Source organism: Chamaea fasciata, unplaced genomic scaffold, assembly GCF_029207755.1.
Source record: "Chamaea fasciata isolate MVZ Bird 193981 ecotype frontalis unplaced genomic scaffold, bChaFas1.0.hap1 SCAF_7, whole genome shotgun sequence".
Classification (NCBI taxonomy): Eukaryota; Metazoa; Chordata; class Aves; order Passeriformes; family Sylviidae; genus Chamaea; species Chamaea fasciata.
Genome location: NW_027094092.1, coordinates 19,566,256 through 19,589,064, shown reverse-complemented (window position 1 = coordinate 19,589,064; position 22,809 = coordinate 19,566,256). Strand labels below are relative to the sequence as shown.

The window sequence follows — 22,809 nt, the reverse complement described above, 5'->3', positions numbered from 1 at the left end:
GCCAGAAGGCCTGGCAGGTTGAACCCATTGCCATTTGGGCCTAAAAAGAAAAGGTGATCCAAAACCCCTGCAGTGTTCACCCTGCTGCCAACAGTGCCAGTAGCAAGATATACTGCAAGTCTTCTGATTGGAAAAAAAAAAAAAAAATAAACCAAGTTGCTGTCCATGTGGCTAGGGCCAGAAGCAGCTCTGCTTTCTGGCAATGAAAACATGTGCTTAGCTACAGGGAATATCAGGAAAAAGGCCAGTGGTACTAAGAATAGCCCCATCAATAAGTTTATGACAGAACTGCATGGACACAGAATAAATCACTTACCTTTAGAAGGAGACAGTAAAAAGGGAAGACAGATTCAGCATGATGAGAAGTCTAGGTCATTATCAAAGTAGAAGGCAACAGACTTCAGGAGGTACTGAGAGAAACTCCTCCTTCCCATTCTGACAGCTCCTCCAGGAGGTTTTCTCAAGTTGGTGACTACGAGGGTAGAAAAGACCTACCCTGTGGCCCTGTCACAGCTGTGTGACATGGTCAACAACACAGTGCAACCACAAACCAGACCCCTGTGTCCAAAATGAAAGTGTTTCTCATGCTGCAGCTCTGGCATGGGGTCAGAGTCTTTGCTTCCAGAGGACTGGAAGCTTCCTCAGCAGAGAGCAGGTGGTCAGCACTGCCCCTCAGAGCTGCTCCCAGGGCCGTCCCAGACCAGCCTCACACTGCCACCATGGCACAGCTTTCCAAATACCTTCAGGTTCACACCATCTGTAAAAGCAAAGCACTTGCAGAGGCTTGTGCAATCTCACGGGACTGTAAATGTGGTGGTCATGGCCATACACTCGGTGTGGTTTACAGAACAGGTTGTGTTTACTTCAGTTTACAAAGTAAAGCCACCAGCTTTAATTCTCCATAAAAACAAAACAATGGGGGAAGTGCATGATTCAGAGGGCTTGGTGCAAATTTTTGCAAAGTAACAGATACAAAACCAAAATAATTAAAATCATACATATGTGTAAAACAAGAGAAATTCAAGTTAAAACCAGGACTAACTCCTATTAGCCCCAGAGATGATCCAAGAATATGTCCGGAAATAAATAAATCATTCTAGTTTTCACCATAAAAGAGAGTGCTGCTCTCTAATCAAAATGGTTTGGGTATTTACAGAAGGCAAACGGGTTACAGGAGAAACAGAAAGAAGAAAAGCATTCATAAGAGTGAACTGAAATGCTGCAGGGTGACTACCTCTCCACACACCTCAGTGTGACTAAGAGAAGGCTTTAAATCATAGCACGGAGCCAAAGAAATTAACTGTGAGCAGGACATCGTCATCTGCCCCACGCTGGAGAGACTGTGCCAAGGTGAGACCAGCATGGCTCGGCTGCCACCACAGAGGTTCTGAAGCTCCACCACAATCCAGGGCTGCCCTGGGGCACATGACAGTAAGCTGGCCTGGTCAGTCCAATTTATGATCAGGAGAGCAATTTATCCTATAATCCATCTGAGGGAACGCTGCTCAAAGGCACATTTTCCTGGCCTCTGCTGGACTGTGGGTGCTCTGAGGACGAGAAGGAGGCAGCCAGCACAACTGAACCTCTTCCTGCCATGGAAAGTACAGCTGGTGATCCCAAACACTCAGCCTTTTCCCAAAGACCAAGAGCTCTGGTGACAGGAGGGAAAAGGAGGCTCATCCAAGTATCTCTCTCAACGTTGCAAACCACAGGAGACAAAGCAACACCCTCATTTATCAAGGCAGCACAGTTTGTGCTCATAGCTGGTATTTCTGATGCTTTGTGGCCAAATAGTAACCTGCTCTCCTTTTGCTGCATGTGCCACTAATGCCAAATCCTGGCAGGTCAGAGCTGTACTTCCAGTGCAGCCAGTGAAGCAGAAGATGTTTAATGCCCAACAGAAGCAGGGCAAATTATGCAGTCAATGTCACAGCATGCAAAAAAAGTCCCGAAAGGTTCATCCTAACCTTCTGTTTCATTGTCAAGACACACTTACTTACAGTACCACTTGGAGTAGATTCAAGTGGTAGTTGTGTTGTGTCCGTATTTTTAATGGGATTTGACATTTAAGGCAGCACTGCAGTTCACCCCTAAACCTATAATTACACTTCCAAATTTGCTGAGCAACACATCAGCAGAATATCCTGGGGACAGCTCAAACAGATTGGATCTGTCCCCACAGAAGCAGCATTGGAGTACCAAGTGATGCTACAAAGCAGACACTGCAGACTGCAGTGCCTGCACACACACCTGCAAACTGGACCCACTCCTAATCTTCACAATGAAAACAAAACAGGGACTGCAAAGAGCCCTCACTTTATCTTAAAAGCAGTACTGCACTGAGTCAGATACCACTGGAGGTCAGGAGCACTTCATGAATACACTGAGACAAGGCTCCTTTCCACACCCCGCTGATTATCCTCAATCTCATGAAATCTGCAAGTGCTAAAAGTACCAGGGTAGGCCCAGGGTGAAATCCTGATCATCCCCTCCTGATCTGGAGTCACGATGGCCCAGTGGCTTAGAAGCACCTTTACATCTGCCGCACAAGTGCAGCATCTCCTTCCCATTTGATTTTCTCTTTCATCCTAGCCCTATGACCACTGAAATTTTGAGAGCAAATTGATGCCAAATGCCAGGATGCTCAGTGTATTTTGCACCAAATTTACACACTCCAGCCATTCTTTTTACCCAATTTATACCAGAACCCCCAAGATATGACTGGAACCAAGTAAAATACATATGAAGTACTCAGCTCAGACTCCACGTATACTCGGTTCTCTTCGGGTCTGGGAAAAAAGTAAGTCTGATTAATTCTGATTTGGACTTTTCATCCATGCCTATGGGAAGTAAGGTGAAGGGTCTCCTCCTCTTACAAGCCACCTCAGCAGATCTTTCTGCAGGATGCAAATGGTTTCATCCCTGAGTTCAACTTTAAAAGAGAAATGAAGTGCTCAGCAGAAGCAAAAAGAACACTGAGCACAGAGGCCTCCACTGCAGGGACAAAGAACAAAGAAGAATCACAATTGGGAAAGAAGGAGAAAAGCAGAAAGAATTGATTTGTACAATACCAAAGAAAAAGGAGGAAACCTGATGCCAAAAAGTTTATACCAGTAGAGGGAGAAAGCTTACAGAAGGCAGACTGTGCTGTTCAACAGCAAAACCTTTACAGCCCTCAGTGGTCATTTGGGAGCAGCCTGGTACCTCCATCAACAATGATCCCAGACTAGTAAAAGAACCTATCTGTAGAGAGCATTCTCAGCCATAAGAACCCTCGAGCCCATTTCAGTGACACGAGCAAAATTCCTATTTTTCTCTCTTTTTTCCCAGCAGGGATGACACACCACTTTATCCAGCTTAGTGCACACAGTTCTCCGCTCCTCAGCCAGGCTCCTCCTAGCTGACAGAGGTGCAGTTCAGCTCGGCAGGGTCCTGCCTGGCGGCCGCTGGCACAACTCCCTCGGGGCCATCGGCGATGCTGGGCTCACTGGAGCACTGCCTGTGGCTGAAGCAGCTGGGCTGCAGCAGCAGGCACGCGTCAGGGCTGTCCGGCTCCTCGGCCACCATGCCCGTGTGCATCATGGAGGCCATGGCCAGCAGCTGGATATCCGAGTGAGCGTTGGCCACCGTGTGCCGCCGGATGCTGCCGCACTTCTCCAGGTAGGCCTCGCCCTCCTGCTCTGTCAGCGGCGTCAGCGCCTTAGGACGAGATCTGGAATAGCGCCTCTCTGGAAGAGAAAGAAGAAGCTGGAATGGTCAACGGCACACAAACAAAGTGCTGCCCCACACTGCTGGGCTGGCCTCGGGGAGCAGAGAGAATTCAGCGTGCAGCTACGGAGTGCCCCACCTCACTGCCACTGGAAAACAGTCAGGAGCTCACTGTTCATACTCCTAGGTGTTGGGAAAGGAGATCTGCCTCTGCCCCACAGAGGAAAGACCTCCCACCCTGCTGTAGGGGCTGCTGCCTGCAAGAGAAGTGAACCAAAATGTCACCAGTGCAGCCAAGGGACTCTAGCATCCTAAGAGTCTTCTCTTTTATCAAGGGGTGAAGACCAAGAAGGTACTCTCACATGCAGGTTCACTAAAATAAGTGACACTAAAGCAGCACAAATCTCAAAAAAAAAACAAACAAACAAAAAAAAAATCAGCGGGAATTTGAATTGTCACCCCTTAATCTGAAAAATTTCTCTCAGGAAGTGCCATTAGCTGTTGTCAATGTGAAACTCCTGATGCTTACATTGCACTGTCTCTCCATCAGCCTAGGAACAGGCCATTCTGTTGGCGTTATCCCACCACACTTTTTAAGATCATGCCAGCAAAAAGGACATTTCATCCACTTTGCAACATGTCTGGTTTGGAGGCTGGACACAGAAAACACATTACAGTGCACAGGAAGAGTCCACAACAGCCTGGGGAAAAGGAGCACAAGGGAAAGGCAGTGACACAGACTGGATGGGTGTGGGCTGTATGATCTGCTCAGCAAAAACATTAAAGAGGAAAAATGCCAGGTCTAAAGCACAGACCCAACGTGCAGTCCCCAGTGCAGTATCATGAAGCACATTTCAATTCTGACACTGAAAGTTTGAAGGAAGGCAGGGGTCCGAGTTTTGCCTTGGCCCACTGTAATCCCACCCCAGCAGATTGAATCAGACACTGTTACTGTTCACCTGCTGGCTTTCACCCCCCTGCAAGGTTCCATGTGATTTTGGAAACCTCCTGTGGGTCTGTCCCTGCAGCAGCTGGGGAGCCGTTCCCTGTGTGTCTCTTTCTTTCTCACTAACTTCACTGAAGTGCGGGGTCTCATTTCATAAAGTCAGAAGCCTTTAAACCATATAAAAGGCTTCCAACCAAGACTGCAGAACATAAAAGTAACAAAATGCAAAGCAAAGCACCCCTCACTGAAGGTTATCAGAGTTTTGGAGGCTTGTATCAGGAAGAAAAGCAGAAAACAAACTATTTGTTGCAGGGAAGAACAGGTGAGCAGCCAACACTTCACCCTGCTACTGCCACTTGTCATGCATAACTGAACTAGAAACTTTATTTTGCTGCCTTATGACCCAGAATATAAACTGGGAGGAGCTTTTCTGGTACTTTTTTTGCAAGCAACCTCAGATCAGCAGTGATGTGTGGCTGTTTTATCTTCTCTCCTAACCCCAGTATAAACCCTGTTTCTTAGCCAGCTGGATCCCTTTGGCATACTCCAACCTTGCCGTGCAGGTTATGGCTATTTTACACAGGCAAAGCAAATAGGGTGCTAACAGAGAGCAGGTGGGAATGCTGCCATCTACAATTCCCCTCTGTGAGCAGCCCTGTCCCCTTTCACACCTCTCTCACTTTAAATCAGCTTAAGATACAGCAGCCTTGCAGGCTGAAGCCTTATCAATACTCACAGCTGGGATCAGACACCTTCAGTCACGTTTCCCAACACTCATTTACCCTGAAAGCAGCTGTGTAGAATGCAAGCACACCCAAAGCCCAATAGGGCCTTCCCAAAAGCTGCTACAGGGAACCTACTGGGCTTCACCATCATTACAGGCTGCCAGTGAGAGAAGAAACTGGTTCTGAGAAAGCTAAAAGGTGACTAAAAGAGGGAGACAGGAAGAGAAAGAAGTCTGATTACAAGTGAAAGTTAAGGAAAAGAAGCCACCTCCGCAGCAGCACTTGGAAAATACCAAGATTATTTGTAGAAAAGTGCTGTTTTGCAGTGCCTGTCTTGTACTGCCAACACAAGTTCCTTCTTTCCTCATGCTCAGCACAAGGTGGAGCAAGGATAAAAGGCCACCTTGGAAATATACACCAGTAAATGACAGCCAAAATCAAAGTAAGTTCAATTATTTTAAGGCATATAAACTTTACAAGGCCAGTTTGTGTAGGCTTTCTGTGGTCTTTTGGCACAAATGACTCGTTCAGCTAGCAGAAATCCAGGATGGCTAGAAACTTCAGTACAGGTCAGGCAGCTACCTTTCAAACTATCCCAGCAGCATGCTGATGTCCATAAACAGCAAAGCAATCAAATTTGTCAAAGTCCAACTTCTACAGGGGATTTCGGTCTAGACTGAGCCTTAGGATCAAATCTGAAATCCATGCTGAACTGTACAACCATGACCAATTGCACAGTAGATATCTGATTGTCCAGCAACCACAAGAACAAAAATCATGAGCCACAGTTTTCCTAAAGCAATGCCATGAGTTTATTACAGGCACAGATTGTCTGAGTTCTGATAAGTTCTTCTACCACAAGACCATCTTTCCCCATATGCTGCTAAAGTGCAGTACAAGGCAAGTTGTGGGTCTCCATCTTGCTACAATTTTGCATCGAAGCAAAGGCTAAAGCTATAAAAAACAGAGAGAGACTAGAACTTTCTTCACTTGTTCTGTTTAAATCTTCTTGACTATCAAATCAGTAACACTATGCCCATTAGCTAGCCAATCTCTTCTGGCTGGCCACATGTGTAAGCAGAGCTCCTGCACCATGTGAAGAAGTTTCCCATAATAAGCATGCTCTTCCTTAAGTGAGGTGCCTATTCTCTCACCTAGACATATTTATCCATACTTTAAACACAGAATTTTAATTTGGGTTGTTTTTTTTTTTTTTAAACAGAATCCTCAGATGGAAGGAAGACTTCATGCAAAATCCCTGACATCCCTCAGAATTAATATGCAACAGTTCTGCTGTTTGCAAAAGCTGATAGATGCAGCAGCTGAAGCAGGCCAGCAAGCAGGGACAGAGAGCAGGCAGCAAAGGACCAGCCTCTCACTGTGGTGAAAGCAGTACACCAGGTATGGACAAAGGGGTTTTAAAATCCAGTCCATGTCCAGAGAGAGGGGAGAGTTTGTGGGTGTGTGTGTGTGAAGTGATGGGGCACTAATAGTTCACTAAGTCATGGGAAAGAAAAAGCCTGTCACAGAAATCTACATTAAGAAACATTAATCACAGCCTTCTCAAGGGTGTTTTAGCCTTTGTTTCTTGTCTCATGGAGTCATGTACAGTTTTCTTTTCCAGCACAAATGCCTTCCATTACCCAACCTGAGTACCCCAATAACAGCTTCAGCACAACGTGCATGTCTTACCAAGCAAGCAGGTGCTGCCAGAGGAGCTGTGATCTTCACACAAACCTAAGAATGGTGACACCACCTGCTTGACCAGTTCTTCCAGCTGTACGTAGCCCTCAGTGGGGCCAGTAGGCTCATGGACACTCTGAAAATCAAACACAAAAAGTCAACATTACCCTTAAAAGATTTTTGAATAAAGCCTGTCAATTCTGTCTGTAATGGAATATCCCAACTGTGTCAGCAAAGCTTTTGGAGCTGCTGGACTGACCTTTCAGGTCAGTCTCCTTGTTCAAGTCACAGTCACACCCTGTGGACATTGAGCAGACAGTTCTTTTTTCTGAGCAAGTGACAGGAAGGTACAAGGTGGGCTCCCACTCAGGATGTGCACAGTGTACCACAGCAATGTGATTATGCCAGGGCGGTTCTACCAGAAAACATCTCTCTGTAGAAAAGCCTTTACACGCCTTGGGCAAAGCACTGCTTTTTTCCTAGGCAGGACTGCAGGCAAAGCAACCTCTGTGGTTCAGCTTACAGCTGTGAAGATGGTAGATAACACCAACCAATTTAACAGTAATTTCAGAAACCGTTCAGACTTAACTTCCTGCAAAGCCTCAATAAGCTTTTTTCCTCAAATGTGCTGCTTTGAGATCTCTTTGCTCTCAAGATTCTTGTATTAAAAAAAAAAAAAAACATTTCAGGGAAATTGAGGAAGCATTTTAGCATCACCTGCTCTTCCAGTCTGGGTCACTGGAACATCAGAACTCATACAGAACTACCAGCTTTGCCACTTTGCAATTTTGGTTGTGCTTCATAAAGTTTCATTCTCAGACACTCATCATGTTGGAGAAGAAATAAAAGCCACCAGACTCTGTGGTGCGTTGGAGGGAAGCACTTGAGATTTGGGCCAGTGCAAACCTCATGATGATCAACAAGGTCAAATGAAAGGTCCTGCAAGTTGTTCAGAGGAAGGCTGGATGGAGCTCTGAACAGCCTGGTCTAGAGGAAGGTGTCCCTGCCCATGGCAGGGAGGTTGGAACTAGGTGATCTTTAGGATCCTCTCCAACCCAAACTATTCTATGATTCTATCAACTCAAACATGTAAAATGGCATTTTTTAGGACTGTCAGGCTGGGCAATATGAGAAAAAACCAAAACCAGCTGTATTTGGCATGCTTGGAAAGTATTCTGTTGAGATCTGGATAAAGAGAATAGTTATCACAGATGCTCTATATCTCTTGGGAGAGGCATTTGAAAGACGGTATCTCATTTTGCCTGCTGCCAAAATGTATTCTCTAATGGGCACTACTCAGCATCCCAGCCAGCCAAGGAGCTGATGTCAAGCAACCAGAGCCCCAGTTCATTCAAATTCCATTATCTGCTCTGACAGAGACTTTTCCTGTCTTTGCAAAGCTGAGAAATCAGGAAAACTAGAGCACAAAGAAGCATTCAGACAAGCTAGAAGATGAAAATTTGTGTGAAAAAAAAAAAAGAAGAGAGTCCTTACACTGTTCCTAGATGGGGAGGAGAGGTACCAAAAAAAACAACAACAAACCCAACCCCCCCAAAAAAAAGAAAAAAAACCCTGGCCTTTTCAAGGTAACATTTTTACCTGTTCCCAGGAAAGCTCAGGGCATCCAAATTCAGCTCTGATTTTAACACCGACCACTCCCAAATAAGCACATATCACACCCCCTTCATCACACCCTCTGCTCTCCCCACTTTTCCTCCAGTGTTTGTATGATTTCAACGAGGTCAAGATACCCAAGAGTCAGACAAAGAAGAGCAGAGGCTCCCCACCTGCAGAATTAACAGCATCTGGACAATGGAAGCTGGAACCCTTGTCTGGACCAGGGGAAGGATTTCTTCCAACTTTAGTTTTAGCAAGACCAAGTCTCTGAAGCCAAGAAGAGCAATCTGACGGATAGTCAACTCCTGACCCTAAAAGAAAAACAAGGCAAAACCCAAGTGCAGATAAAGGGATGTGTGAGCATTATACCAACACATGGGCACACAGACAGGAGGGTTTATTCTGCCCATTGCTGCTGTGGCAAAACACTCCCTAGTCACCCATGTTCAGGACTCATGATACTCTTTAATTTCTTCCCTTTAAGTCTCACACAAATTCTGAAGTGGGCATCACCTCATCTGTGGCACCACTAGGTTTGGTGTGAAGCCAAAAATGGGCCTGTAGTTCACCAAATTATTATGTAGGTATTCATAACACTTGCCATCCAATTTGTTCACAAAAAACCCAGGCTGGATGTAGCTTGTGCTTCTCGTGCTTGGAGCTGAGAAAGCAGAGAAGGTTTGGTAGGGAACAAAGTTGTTACAGAATATTTCTTAACTAATCTACCTCTGACCTATATTGTACCCTCTTTTTGCTCAATGTCGGCACTTTAGACCTTGCTGGTATGACAAGAATCTACAAGTCAGTTCATTACAGATTTTAGGATTTAGGCTGGAGCAAAGCTAGCAAGCCTGCTTAAACCAAACATCATTTTAAAAAGCAACAGCTTTACTATCCTCTGCAAGGCATTCCTATTTTACATCAACAACACAAGTGAGCAGGCTTAACAGATGATATAATATTTCTCAGCATATTTAAATACAGTAGAACTCCATTTGGCATTCTGATGCTACCACCTTTCCCTCTTGTTATGTTTAATATCTGCATGACTTTCTCTTGCCCCACTGCAACTCAATAGCAGAAATTTTCCTCCCAGCCCTGCCCAGCACTTTCCAGCCTGAAAAGTTTGCCTTGTTCTTCTCAGTATGTTAATCGCTGCCCCATGGTCTGCTTGGGAATCATTTTATGATCTCCATAACACACTCAACATAGCAAATATTTAGCTGGAAGAAATTAACAGCAGTTAATCATTAATTCATAACAGGTTGCATGTCATAATTAACAGCATTATCAATATGTAAATATAAATTAAAACCAACAGTATGGCGGGCACCATGGCCATAATAAAAGCAGTTTGCTGGTTTAAACCATCACTGTGTAGGGAAAAAAAACATGCAGGAAAGACCAGCACCTAGCTTGAAACTGTATTTCAGCAGCTGCAAAACCTTTTATTTATATTATGCAGTTTAGTCCCATTAACTTCATACCCCATTTCAAAATGAAAATATGTTTCTGTGCCAAGCAAAACATGATTTGCTATTCTTTTTTCCACACCAATAGTCACATAAACAGCTGCAACTATAGGAAAGCCAGTGACCTGTTTACATAGTTTCCCTCTGCACAGCAATTTAACCAACTTGGCTGCTTAAAGGTCATATTTCTGCAACAGCTATGAGCCCTGGGGTTAAACTCAGCTGAGATATGAGGCTGGGGTGAGTTACTACCTTTGGTAACATACGCTCACACATGTGGCTGACTCAGTTTCATTCTGAATGGGTAATTGCTGGGATCATAGAAGAGTACAACTAAATAATCCTGCTGATATTTGCAGGAAAGGATGGGGAATCAAGAATAAATGGACTTTCCCATTTACCAGAGCAGTGTACAGAGAACCACAGCTTGGAAGGCACTTGCTGGACGAGTTCTCCTCACATGTTGTGACACACCGTATAAATGGTTACATACAGTTCCCTATTTCCAGGAAAAGCCCAATTTTGTTATTAGGACACTGGCCCGGCATAAGAGCAATTTCTATTTCTTGCTGCGCCAGCAACTCTCTCTGTGGTTGCCTAGAGCAGTTTACTCTGAGTTAAATTCTTGGATGTATTTAGGCAGCTTAATCCATACATTTGTGTAGTACTTAGGTGCCTACAAAGCTTTAAATATCCTGTCTGTTTACCTTTCAGTTCCTCATCCAGAAAGTGGCAATACTTCCCAAACTTTACAGCTTTGCTGATATACTTTTAGTGACTCAGACATTGTGACAAAGACAAATACAGCAAAAAAAATTTATGCTTTCAAAGAATCTCAGCATCCCATAGTCACCCTTTCACCACTATAACAAAGTTACTACCAAAAGCTGCACCCACAGTGTTGTAACTTCTGTCCCATTTCTCATCAAGAGACATTTAATAGCAGGGCAGTGGATTTCTCACCCAAGTGGCAGAATTATTAGCATCAGTGGGTGTGACACACAGTCAGCTCAACTGTCTCCACAGCATACAGATAGCTGCAGTGCAGAAAAACCCCTGCTTAAATAGGTCACTCCCCTCACTGAGAGTTAGCTGCAAAAGGAGAGAAAGGGAGGGTATTACAGTTGCACAGTTTTACCTGTCAAACACCTACCTTCAAGCATCTGCAGCAAAGAAAGAACAAAAATAAACACAGTAGAAAGGTTAGTGTCTGTCTTTGCAGAAGCCCTTTCTCTTTTAGGAAATGCCAGCTTTAATAGGATTAGAGGAAAAGGGCAGCTTTGAGCTTTACCTGCTGCCTTTCAAACAATACAAGGGAAAATAATTTTAAAAGGCTCTGGAAATAATGTCTTCCAGAAGAGGCAAAAGTCAAGGGGAGGAGGCTAGCATTTCCAAGAACGTCATTCTCCACATGAGGTACATTTTTCTTTTCTTCTGATGGCATAAAAGTTCAAAATAGGCTGGGGAGGTAATTAGACTGCTCTTATGGAAACCCTGACTAAAACTATATTAAAAAGGATACAGCTCAACACTTCTGATGGGATACTAAACTTTCAAAATACTCACCATAAAAAGGTTTTACATAGAGTGTTCATTCTTCCTCTACCCATAGACTTACATGCCCCCTTTCTGAAGCTTAAAAAAACCCAGCTGAGAATTTCCCAAAGGCACAAATGGGATATAAGCCCTTCAAAAGCCATCAGGGTGAGTTAAACACATTTTCTCCTGATCCAGTCTTCAGATTTATACCTCCAAGACAAGCTGTCAGTGTTGTCATCTGCACCAACAGTCACAGCAATTTAAAAAAGAAGGAACTATAAATACAAATAGCCCGGAGCTTCAGTCTAGACAAGGTGTAGTCCAACAGTTTCTGTGTGCAAGCTTAGCTAAGCACAGAGAGTAGACAATTGGGAATAAATTCAGCCCTAAACACCGTGCTTGTCCAGTAGATTTTAGCAGTCCTTCTTACAGTTAATACTTGGATAAACTCTACTTCCTCCCAGATTTAGTTTAAAGGTTCTGACATGTATGTAGCCACTGGCCAAACAGTGCTGCTGGCGGAGAAGTTACCACTTGCCATTAGCAGGCATTGCAGTTACATTGCTTCACTTGACTGAACTGTACATAGAATTACCTGGACTGGGTAGAATATTGCCTGGAGTGTAGGAAGAGTCTCTGTAAAATAGTGATCCCAGATTTCAGACAGGACATCAATGCGATCCTCACCTATGAAAACAGAGATTGGGAGCAAGAACTTTAGTGACAGGGACACTAAAGGCAAGTTGGATTTTATAAGTACTCTCTAATTTCCCAAGCAAGAGAGACTTCACTTCTGCAGTCTCTGCCCAAAACTGGACATCATCCAGCTAAACTTCCCCTTAACTGACTGAGACACAAGGCTGTGACCATTGTTTGCTCTGTGCAAAACATGAGACCAGTTCCAACAGAAGAGTGAAGCCCCTCTTCAACCAGAGGCTTTAACTCCACAGCACAGGGTTGTGCAATTGCACAGCTCACACTTAACATGCTTGACTAGCAAGGGAGAGGGCACACAAAAACAGCTGAATCTGAGAACCAGCAGGTCACAGCCAACATCAGCTGATCATCCAACATCATCCTGCAACTGAGTCAGGGAGAGCATCTGGAAGAGCTGAGCCCCCTCCAGCATGCACTCAGTACCAAGCAGCAGTCAGGTACCTGTCAGGAATCCCAACAAAGGCACTAATGACAAATGAGGCACTTGTGAACGTTCCCAAACGAAATCCACTCGTGGCCAACCCTTATGTGACTCCAGTTCAAACAAACATCCCCAAATGTAACTGGATGCTTAAATTGAAGACAGAATAAGCTGTATATCTTGGGATTCCCATAACAGGAATTGTGATCAAATTATGCTCATAGGCTTGACTTAGAGACCTGTGCACTCCTCAGCACCTGGGCTCAAAGCCTCTAAGTTGTTTAGCTATAGGTTTGCAATGTTTATTTCAAGTTTTACATACATCCCTGCAAATCTCAGGTGCAAATACAGACTTAGGTTTAAAACCACAAGTTTCTGACAAAAGAATTTTCCAGGATACCTCCCACAGTGTCTCACAAGCAGTCTAGACTCAAAGAGCAGTAGTGGAAGATGGCCACTCAAGACAGGTTTGAAGGCTCAGCCTCAAGGTCACTAAAGGTCCTACATGAGGAACATGTACAGCTGCAACTCAAAAGAGCCTTATCACTCTGTGCTTGAAGTGATTTTCTCATCTGCAGACTTCCACACAGACTTGCACTGTGCTTGCCCATGGGTTGTGCTGCTTAGGACACAGCCAGAGAGCAGAGAGCCAGCAGGACTAGATCCTGCAGATCCTTTGAGCAGAGATCCAGCCCACTAACAGCCACAGAAAGGTTCAAAGAGATGCTTCACTGGTATGACTCTGGCTTCAAAACTGGAACTGCAGGCAGACAAGAAACTACCTAACACCCCCACAACAGCTACCCATTACCACAACAGCCAAGCATAAGCAAAAAAGACAACAGGAAATATTAATTGAATGTTTAATTTTTCCCTTCTCTGCCTCCTACCCAGGACTGCAATGCTTTGCTGTCTGGAGACAGAATGAAATGTCAGAGATCACTTCTCCTGCTGAAGGGGAAGCAGGGATGGTTTTTTTCTTCTAAGAATCATAAATCCTGCAGGCACTGAAAGAGATTCTGACAGATTGTATAAAGAAAAATCCTGGTAAAGAGGCTGTGACTGAAAAACAGATAAAACACTGCTGGCCCTGCAGACACTCCGTCAAGGTGCAGGGGCAGTGTAAGTTTTCCAGGAAGGCAGAACTAACCAAGAAATCCTCATTGCTGTGACCACAAGACCTGCAACAAGCCCACACATTATAAAAGAAAGGTGCCCATGAGTCATCTCTTGCAGTGATGCCAGCCTGCAGAGCAAAGGGGTTCCAGTGTCACTTCAAGCTAGGGACAGAAAAATGAGGCATAGAAGGTGTTTTGCCGTCTGCCTGGGAAACTTCATCTGACCCAAACTACCTGAGCATCTGCAAAACACTCCTCGGCAGCTCTCAGCTTATTATAGACTCAAAGTCAATCTTCATAATGCTAAAGTAGATACTGGAGTAGTTTTATATGAATACAGAAACCAGAGGAGTCTCTGGTAAGCTGTGCAGCTTTCATTCTGAAGAGCTGGCAGTGGCAAGGCAGGTAGCCACATTTTGGAAAATGCAGGAGTTTGCCTTTTTTCCTCCCTCACAGGACAAATGCTGAAGAATCACAGCCCAAGCAGGAGGCTGGCAACCCCTTAACTCCTGTGGGGCCCAAGTCCTACAGCCTGCCAGCTGGGTGAAGTCACTTGGTGAAGAATGGTGCAGAGGAATCCAGGACCAGCAATGATGTGACATTATAAGCGTCTGTTGGCATTTAATGACCCACATACAACACACTGGTGATTAGCAAGAGATCTTCCCTGCAGGCTAGAAAACTGGGTCAAACCAAAGAGCAGCTTGGTTTTGAATAAAGACTTGCTGGCTACACTTGAACAGTTACTAAATGTGACCAGCTCCCCACAGGTCCAACACTGAGTGGCCAACCACACTTGCCTTGGCCCACAGGCTCTGCAGCAGTAGTTTGAACACAACTCCATGTGTGATCAATTTCTTTCCTGAAGGATTTTGTTCTCACCCAAAGGACTGCTCTTTTCTTTAAATTTACACAAAGCTTGATAGTTCAGCTCTCAAAAGCATGACAGAGAAACCAAAATTGTGCTTGCATCAAGCTGCAAATCACATTGAGAAATGGAAGGCAGAAGGCAGTTCCAAGCAGTTTTGCAACAGGATCCATGTCCAGACCAGAACTGCTTGAGCCCAGGTTCAGCTGCTACACAAGACCCAGGCTCCTGCTTTTGTGAAGCAGTCATGGATGGTGGGAGCATCGTGGCTCTGTGGCTATTCAAACAGCCCACCCTCTCTTCAGCCTCACAAGGGCTCCTGAGGGGTTGTGTGACACCCCAGGGCAGCACCAAAAAGGGCTGCATGCTCTCCAGACATGCAAATCATCTCGTCTGACCAAACATCAAAGCCCAACTCCCTTCCAAAACAGGTTTCCTACTATACTTACCTTCACAAAGCTTGACCTTCTCCTCCATAAACAGCAAGCCTTTTGCAAGGAGCTGGTTCTGCCAAGAGAAAAGAGACAGATGCGTTTGCCTTTTATTTATGCATAATGGACATGGAAGAATGCATTCTTTTCAGATGCTATCCACTTTGCATGCATTTACCTTAAGATTAGTCATGTTGTAATACCTTCTTCCAGCACTGGTCTCAGTGTGAGTGCTAGACATTCCTTAACCTTACCCTCTTGTTCAGCTAGACATGAGAATGCCACAGACACAGCTGTTGAAACATCTCCCAGAAATGGGAAGGGTCACAGGGAGGGAGTCATGAAAATAAAATAGTTCTTACCATAATGGTGCACCCACATATGCTAAAACGCAATTACAAGGTGGAGGCGATCAAAGAGTCAAATGCTAGGAAAAAGTCCAACTCTCTTCTTTTTGCATTTGCTCATTGCTTGTCTAACTGCACAGTAGGCCAAGTTCAGCTCCCTAACATCTACTTCTCTATTCCTAACTATTGTCTTTCCACAAGGCCATTCTTTTTGTATTGAGAAGTTGGATCATCTCAGTATGCAGTGTCAAGCTGCAGAAGAGCTGGCAGGACCTGGTCTTTCTAGATAAACTTAACTCTCATGGACCAGACACATCAAGGTATCAATATGCCTGTTTGCAGTTCAGGACATCCAAATATCTCTTCAGCTTTTTGTTTCCACTTCCCCAAGCATAGGAATAGTGCAAAAACAACACCTGTCTTTTTGTTCTCCCGACAGCACCAGGTGAATCAGTTACTCTGAAAAGTTTTGAGACTCCCAGAGAAAGGCACTGCAGTCACCACATGACACACTATTACTGCATCCTAAAAAAGGTACAGAGATCACACTGATAGAGAATAAGGCCTTCTGCCCCTCTGAAAGGATTCAGTATCTGGGTAGCCCACAACAGTCAGAGATGATTCCCCCACTGTCCATCCCACAGTTTTTGTTTTATAATGGGGAACCAGGTCAAGGCTGCACTATTGAACCTTCCAATAGCCAAAGGAGCAAGGCACATCTCTTTCCACTCCCAGTGGACACTCCTGTTACCCCACTGCCTGGACACCACCATGGCCCCCTGAGGAGCTGCCACAGTGCATCCTGCCTTGGTGCTCCTGCTCTGAATCATAAACCTGCCTCCTGGAGCCACACAGCAGCCTGGCTCAGCCCTGACACAGAGACAGGCATCTGTGGAAGCACCCCAAGCCAAGAGAGCAGCATACCTCTGCATCCTCCCTTCAACAAGAAGCTAACACAAAGCTGGGTATAAAAAGGAGGAAACATTGCTCTGTGACATTCTCAGGCTGGGAAATATTTTTCACCTGGGAAATTACAACAGGAATTAACAATCTGGATAAATATGTTCACACAATGAAAAAAACCTACAACATTTCCAAAGGTTAGCAACAAGTGGAAGGTGACTGTTTTATGAACATCCTCTAGCAGAAATATGGGCTTTGGAGGGAAATGTTAAGTGATTGGGATGTCCATTCAAGTTTAGATTTGTTCAAAAGAAATAAATGACTACACATATTATGCTCTGGACAACAACAACAAAACTTGCCAGAAAAAACCAACAGTGTGAAAAAGTAGGGAGAAAGAAATCTGTAATGAAGAAAACCATAAGGAGCAAAAAAGTTAAACTATAAATATTTAATTGAACAATAGATAATATTGGAGTGACGCGGCACTTTAATCCTTCCAAATGCTTTCAGTTTATTAATAAAAGTACTTAATCTCTTTATTTTTCAACCTGTAGCTCAAGGCTATTACTTCTCATACACTGTTGGGGAAATCTACAGGTAGTCTTTAATACAGTATTATTTTAAAATACTTTGTAATAAAAAGGTGTATATATATATACACATATGAGGAGGTGATGTTTATTTTCTTGTGTTTGTCTCAAGAAATATGAACTATTTCTCTATCTGTCATAGAACCTTAGATTTCATTTTACGTATGTTTCCCACTCTGGACATAATTTTCCAGATACTTCTGCCTAAAAGTTAATATTATTGATAGTTTTACTTCCAAGGATTTTTTTTTTCTTTTGAAGCTATGTCAGCAACCAAAGTCGTCATTTGTACATGCTAATGGGCAGTACAGCTGTATCTATTGTAAAATCAACATATTAATCTTTACTCTGTGGTAACAAATTTATAATGCTCCTATGAACGTATTATAGCAATTCCATGTGCTAATGAGATTGCATAATCTCACTCTAAAAGTTTCCTTAAAAAAGATATTAGGTCCATATAGTTACTGTAGTTACTGCAGACTTTTCACTCATCCTCTCATATTTTCCCTTTTCCTGTGGAAGAGACTTTAAAAAAAATAAAATCAACCACACTTCATTTCCCTTCTCCCCATCCTAAAAATATCTGGAAATGTTACTTCTCCATCTTTTCTGCAAGAAGTCACAGGTTTAGGAATTGATTTAATCCAAACATTAATCCCTCAGAGCAAGCCAGACAGGCAAATTGTCATTAACAAACCCTACAGGATCTGCTGACAAATCAATACAAGCTACTCAATGCAGCCACAGTGGAGGTCTATATCAGACCTTGTCTAGATTACAAGTCTCATTTTGCTGCTGCATCCCTGCTTTTCAGAATCACAGAGCTAAGAGGAAAAATAAATCTTCTATTTAAAGCAAGACCAGATAAAGACTCACACCAAATAAGCTTGAAGGGTACATTTATTTGAAAAAGTTCAGCTGCCACCTTCCATCTCTTTGCAGTTACAGCTGAACTGGGAGCTTGGGGGAGCAGCGATTCCCTTCCCTCCCCAAATGAGCTTTTCCTGGTTCCCCAGGGATTTTTCCTTACCCTGCTGTTGGAACACCACGGGATGCTAAATGCTCATTTTGAGGGAGGGTGCAAACCTGCCTTTACTCTTTGCTACTCTGCTGTGCAGAGAAACAAAGTCCCAACTTCAACACATGCACGTGCAGTTGAGAAATCTGGAGAAAGATGTTTTGCAGCATATAGAAGTGACCTTGTGAAATGTTACAGCCTGACCCCTTTTCTCAGTGCAGAAAACCAAAACAGGTGACTCGCATACACCACTAAGAAGGGCAGCTAAAAGAAAGCTCTTAAGAAAAATTTTTAATGCCCTAAGTGTTTAAAAACAGGATTCAAAGTAAAAAATAATCACTTTTCATTTGTTCCTCAGTAAAGATCCTGCCACAACATCTCCGTGTTTGCTACTCTTTAAAGTAAGTCATGCTCAAATCATTGGGAATAAAAAAATAATTGAAGGTGGTCAGACACCACCTTATAAAACACACACACTTTCTTGATAATTCCATCCTTTTTCCTGGCACAGATATTTTCTGTTAGAGAAACTGAGGCAAGTTTCTCTATTTGTGCCCAATGGAGCAATTCCAGTCCCACCATCTTCCCAGAAGGTGCAAGGTCTCCCAGGCACAACAGCTGGGGCTCCTCTCTCAAACCAGCAGCGCCCAGCACCTCATTGCAGGGGCTGGGCATTCCCAGTGGGGGCCCTTCCTGTGCATGCTCCCACTACACCCTGGGCAAAAGGGTACCCATCAAACTGTGCCCGGGGAAAATCAGATACTGCCTGTCAGATGCACTCAGTCAGCAGTCTGAGTTTGGTGCCAGCCCCTGGGCAGGACCAACAGGAAGGATTTGGGGGTGACAGCCATGCCACCAGCACAGCTTGCTCTGCTCTGGGTGCTATACTCAAGCAGAAGGCTGGCAAAAAACAGCGAAGTAGTTTTGGCAGCAACTCCACAGAAAACATCGAGGAGGCTCAAGCCATCACAGGCAACTTCACCTCTTGTCTGAAAGCCCTGTCTGCAGTATAGCAAGGTACAAATGAATTCTCCTGCTAATAACAAGCCATTATCTTTGAGGGAAAAAGATTTACACAAGCACCCATTTAGTTATGGATAAATTCTGCTTTCCCTTCATGTCTCCAAGCCAAATGCGGCCAGTATGGCTTTTAAAAGCCACCTTCAAATTAACAAATTAATATTAGTTCATCAAACAACATAAGCTTAAAACAGAAGTAAACTGATCCAGAACATACTCCAAATAATTGACCTCATTTTGCTGGGTGAAATAAAGATCAGTTTTTCTACAGAACACTACATCATTTCTTAAATGTAGCCCCCTTTTCTAGGCAACTGAGGCTTTGTGTTCTAGTGTTAAACCACTGTTTTACAGACTCTACAAGCACATAGCCACTGCTTTGTGGATAATCTGATGTTAATTTGAGAACAAAAGCATCACCCAAACTTACTTGGGTATTTTCTACAAAGTTATTGTTAGCTGCACACAAACACCTACCTAATTTTTGGCAGTGTTTTACAAAACACAAATTCATGTGAGCTGCAGCATCTCATATTTAGAGCACCTCCCCCCCATCCTTTTTTCTCTAACAGAAGGGGAAATACTAACAGAAGCAGAGAGATCACTTCCATCCTACATAGAGGAGAAACTGCAAGATAAATGTGAAATCACATCCTAAAATGACTCTTCTTAGAGCCGGTTTTGTTCACAACAGATAAAAGAGAAAGCCCACCTGAAGAGATGGAAGTGAGGCAGGGAGAGTAAGAAGGAGAGCAGACCAAGTAGGCAGCACTGCTGTGATCTAGACTACAACCAGCCAGGCAGCAGCTCTGGGAAAATCCCACAGCCATGGCCCCACTACCCTGCTTAGTCACTGCTCCAGATGGGATCCTGCTCAGCCAGGCCACGGCACACTGACCACGGCATGCTTTGAGTGGGAGCAACCAGGCTCCCTTTGGAAGGATTCCACTCATCTACAGTGTCCATGAGAGCAGGTGTCCCTGCTGCTACCCAGGACTAGGTCCTCTGCTCAACAGCAGTGCTGAGCTGCCGGGGGACTCTGTCCATGATAACAAACCTGGGCAGTTGCTATGGAGTCTGTGGAGCTGCTCCATGGAAGTAGTTCTAGAAAGAGCCAGATGAAGCAGAAATAATTAGCAGACCTGCACAAACAGAGGTTCCCAGCCAATGAGAAGACAAATAGAATAATAAAGACCAGTTTGACCCAAAAGAGTATTGCAGACACACAGCTGATCTCTGCAAATCACACAAGTGAGAATTCTGTTCCCTGTGCAGCAGCCGAGCTGCTGCAGCCCCTGGCAGCAGGCACAAGACAGCACTTGGCCAGAGAAAAGCTAGTGCTGCCTGCATTCAGCAGTAACCATCACTCCTATAGCCTACACAATTATTTCCTTGCCTTGCTGTAAAACAGGTAGACACAGAAAGCTGGCATCAAGGAAGGATGCATCACACCCCCTGTATTTTTCTCTTTGGCTAAGCAGCCACATGGCCTTTTCAGCTGTTAACTAGGCTTTACAAAGCAGCCTTTCAAAGGAGCAGCAAACATCACGAGAAATGATGGAATCATCTCTCCAGGCTGGAGTTCCAGGAAAACATGCAGTGGGGACCTAAACAAAAGCTTTATGGTGCCACAAGAGAGGGAGGAGGGCAGGTTTCCCCCTATCACTGCAATCACCTTCCACAGCTGGGGAGCCTGCAGCGAGAGGGACTCTGACTATAGGAAGGTTCATCAGCACCACTTCTGACTGGTCTAAAGGCAGAACATAAAATCAGTTTTGGCTGGGATCCAGGCTTGCCTCACTGCTGACATCGCTTACTTTTCAGATATTCATTATCATCTTGCTGCTTGGACTTTGCTTGACACCTCAGCAATGTGTGCTCTCGCACGCTGCAGCTTCTGCAGCTTCACACAGGAACAGAAAGCTGGGTCTAGTTCTGAGTCAGGACTTGCCGCCTCCAGCAGCTCTCCACTGCAGCAGGCTGGAAATTATGTAACAGCTTGCCTCTGGTTTTAAGACATCAAAGATCTCATTGGATAAGATGAGGAAACACAGTCCACTTGCCATTCCTCACCTACCAGCTCTGCCAGTGCGGAGAGTGGACATCAGGCATCAGCTCTGGGCATTTGACTTTCTGCATTTGCAGCCTATGGGTTCTGGGAGAGGTTACAGTGCCTGGGAAGGGATCAGGTCTCTCTGCCTTGGGAGGAGACAGTTTGGAGTTAATATACATAAATGCATTTCCATTTTGCCCCCCATGAGTTTCGAGATTAACAAGCCCACACAGAGTAAAAAGACACAGTTCATCCCTTCGAAAGGTTTTGTTTCAGGCTCTTTGCAGAATCAGGCGGATAACGCATCGATTTATTAACACTTGCTAACTTTGTATTTAAATTTTTTTCTCTGCCAACACGAGGGCCAGACAGGAAAATGAAGGGAGCTTATCTGAAAAATCACACAGTTGCACCAGAGCCCAGTCCCAATTGCCAGTGCACCCTGTTCCTCCAAATCCCAGCCTCTTACCTTCCATGGTCATAGGATTTCCACCTACTGCAGTTCAGCTGACCACCAGCAAACTAACCCAGCAGTCAGAGCAAATGGTGCCCTGCTGGGTTACTGAGCAGAGAGCTAGGTACAAAGTGCCCCTTTTCAGGAAATTCTCAAATCAGTTCATGGGTAAAGTCAGTACTGAAAAACCTGGAGCATGAAGCACTGCTTTAAGGCAGATTTGCAGTAAATGCTACAAGTCCCAACTATCTGGCATTTACACTCAGGCTTTAATCCAAGGAGAGGGGTTGTATATACAGTAGGATAGCTAAAGCGGCAGATTTATAAACACGACTTTCCTTCAGAATGAAACATCTGAGTTTGCACTGCAGCCCTTACGGGAATTTTACTTCTCTCTCAAAGACAAAACAGACTCATTAACTCTGGTATGATGATGGCTTGGTAGCAGAAAAAGACTGCATAAACTTCAACCATTTCCTAAACATTCCTTTAGCAATTTCAGGAGCTAAAAACTGTTAATTTGCATGAGTGCTGATGAAAAGGACTTGTGAGTAATCAAGTCAAGTTGATCACAAAGGTAGCTTTGTCTCACTATAAAAGCTCTGTTCCATTTTAGTCTTGAATATTCAATGGTTATAAAAAATGTGCATGTGTGAGTGTATAAAATTTACATAATGTAAAACCCCGAACTCTTAAACCAAATGTGATTTTAAAGTTCCTCTTAGTGGCTCCAGTTATAAGTGCTATGGCATAAGAAATGGAAAACATTCAAGTCAGTTAATCACATCTAAATATTACATGATCCAGTTAGTTGTTCTAATTGGTGCTAGGGTATTTAAAACTGCCTGGCTACAGAGAGAGCATATTCTTCAGGGTCCATTTCAATGCAAGAGGACAGAAAACTTGGTTCTTGGGACAGCTTTCAGTGGGCTTTAACAGATGTCAGAGGAAGTCACTGCCAAAAGATGCACTTCCACTCTGCATCCTGGTGACCCACTCCCAAACTCCCCCCATGTCAGAGGTGATGACCACAACACGTCAAAGGAAGTAGTTGAAAACTTCAGTTTTTTTCTTTCAAGGTTATTTTTCAGCCAAATCAGCAGATTGATTCAACTCTGCTCATCTTGGTGGCAGCAGTACTGCCATAAATCAGCTAGCATCAGCAGTGAAACA

At 44.2% G+C, this 22,809-nt stretch overlaps 1 protein-coding gene across 3 annotated transcripts in view; it reads right to left on the bottom strand.

Moving 5' to 3' along the window:
- Positions 1-3,255: 3,255 nt before the first annotated feature.
- Positions 3,256-22,809, bottom strand: part of PRR5L (proline rich 5 like) — a 39,612-nt gene continuing 20,058 nt past the window's right edge. For 2 of the 3 annotated variants that reach the window (XM_066187858.1, XM_066187859.1), the window contains exons 5-9: positions 15,264-15,321; positions 12,286-12,377; positions 8,850-8,990; positions 7,072-7,198; positions 3,256-3,728 (exon numbers count right to left, since the gene is read on the bottom strand). In XM_066187858.1, the coding sequence (XP_066043955.1) occupies positions 3,397-3,728; positions 7,072-7,198; positions 8,850-8,990; positions 12,286-12,377; positions 15,264-15,321 (750 nt within the window). In that variant the 3' untranslated portion in view covers positions 3,256-3,396. Of the gene's footprint in view, positions 3,729-4,309; positions 4,410-7,071; positions 7,199-8,849; positions 8,991-12,285; positions 12,378-15,263; positions 15,322-22,809 lie in introns of those variants that run through there. The other variant, XM_066187860.1, reaches the window with a different exon arrangement.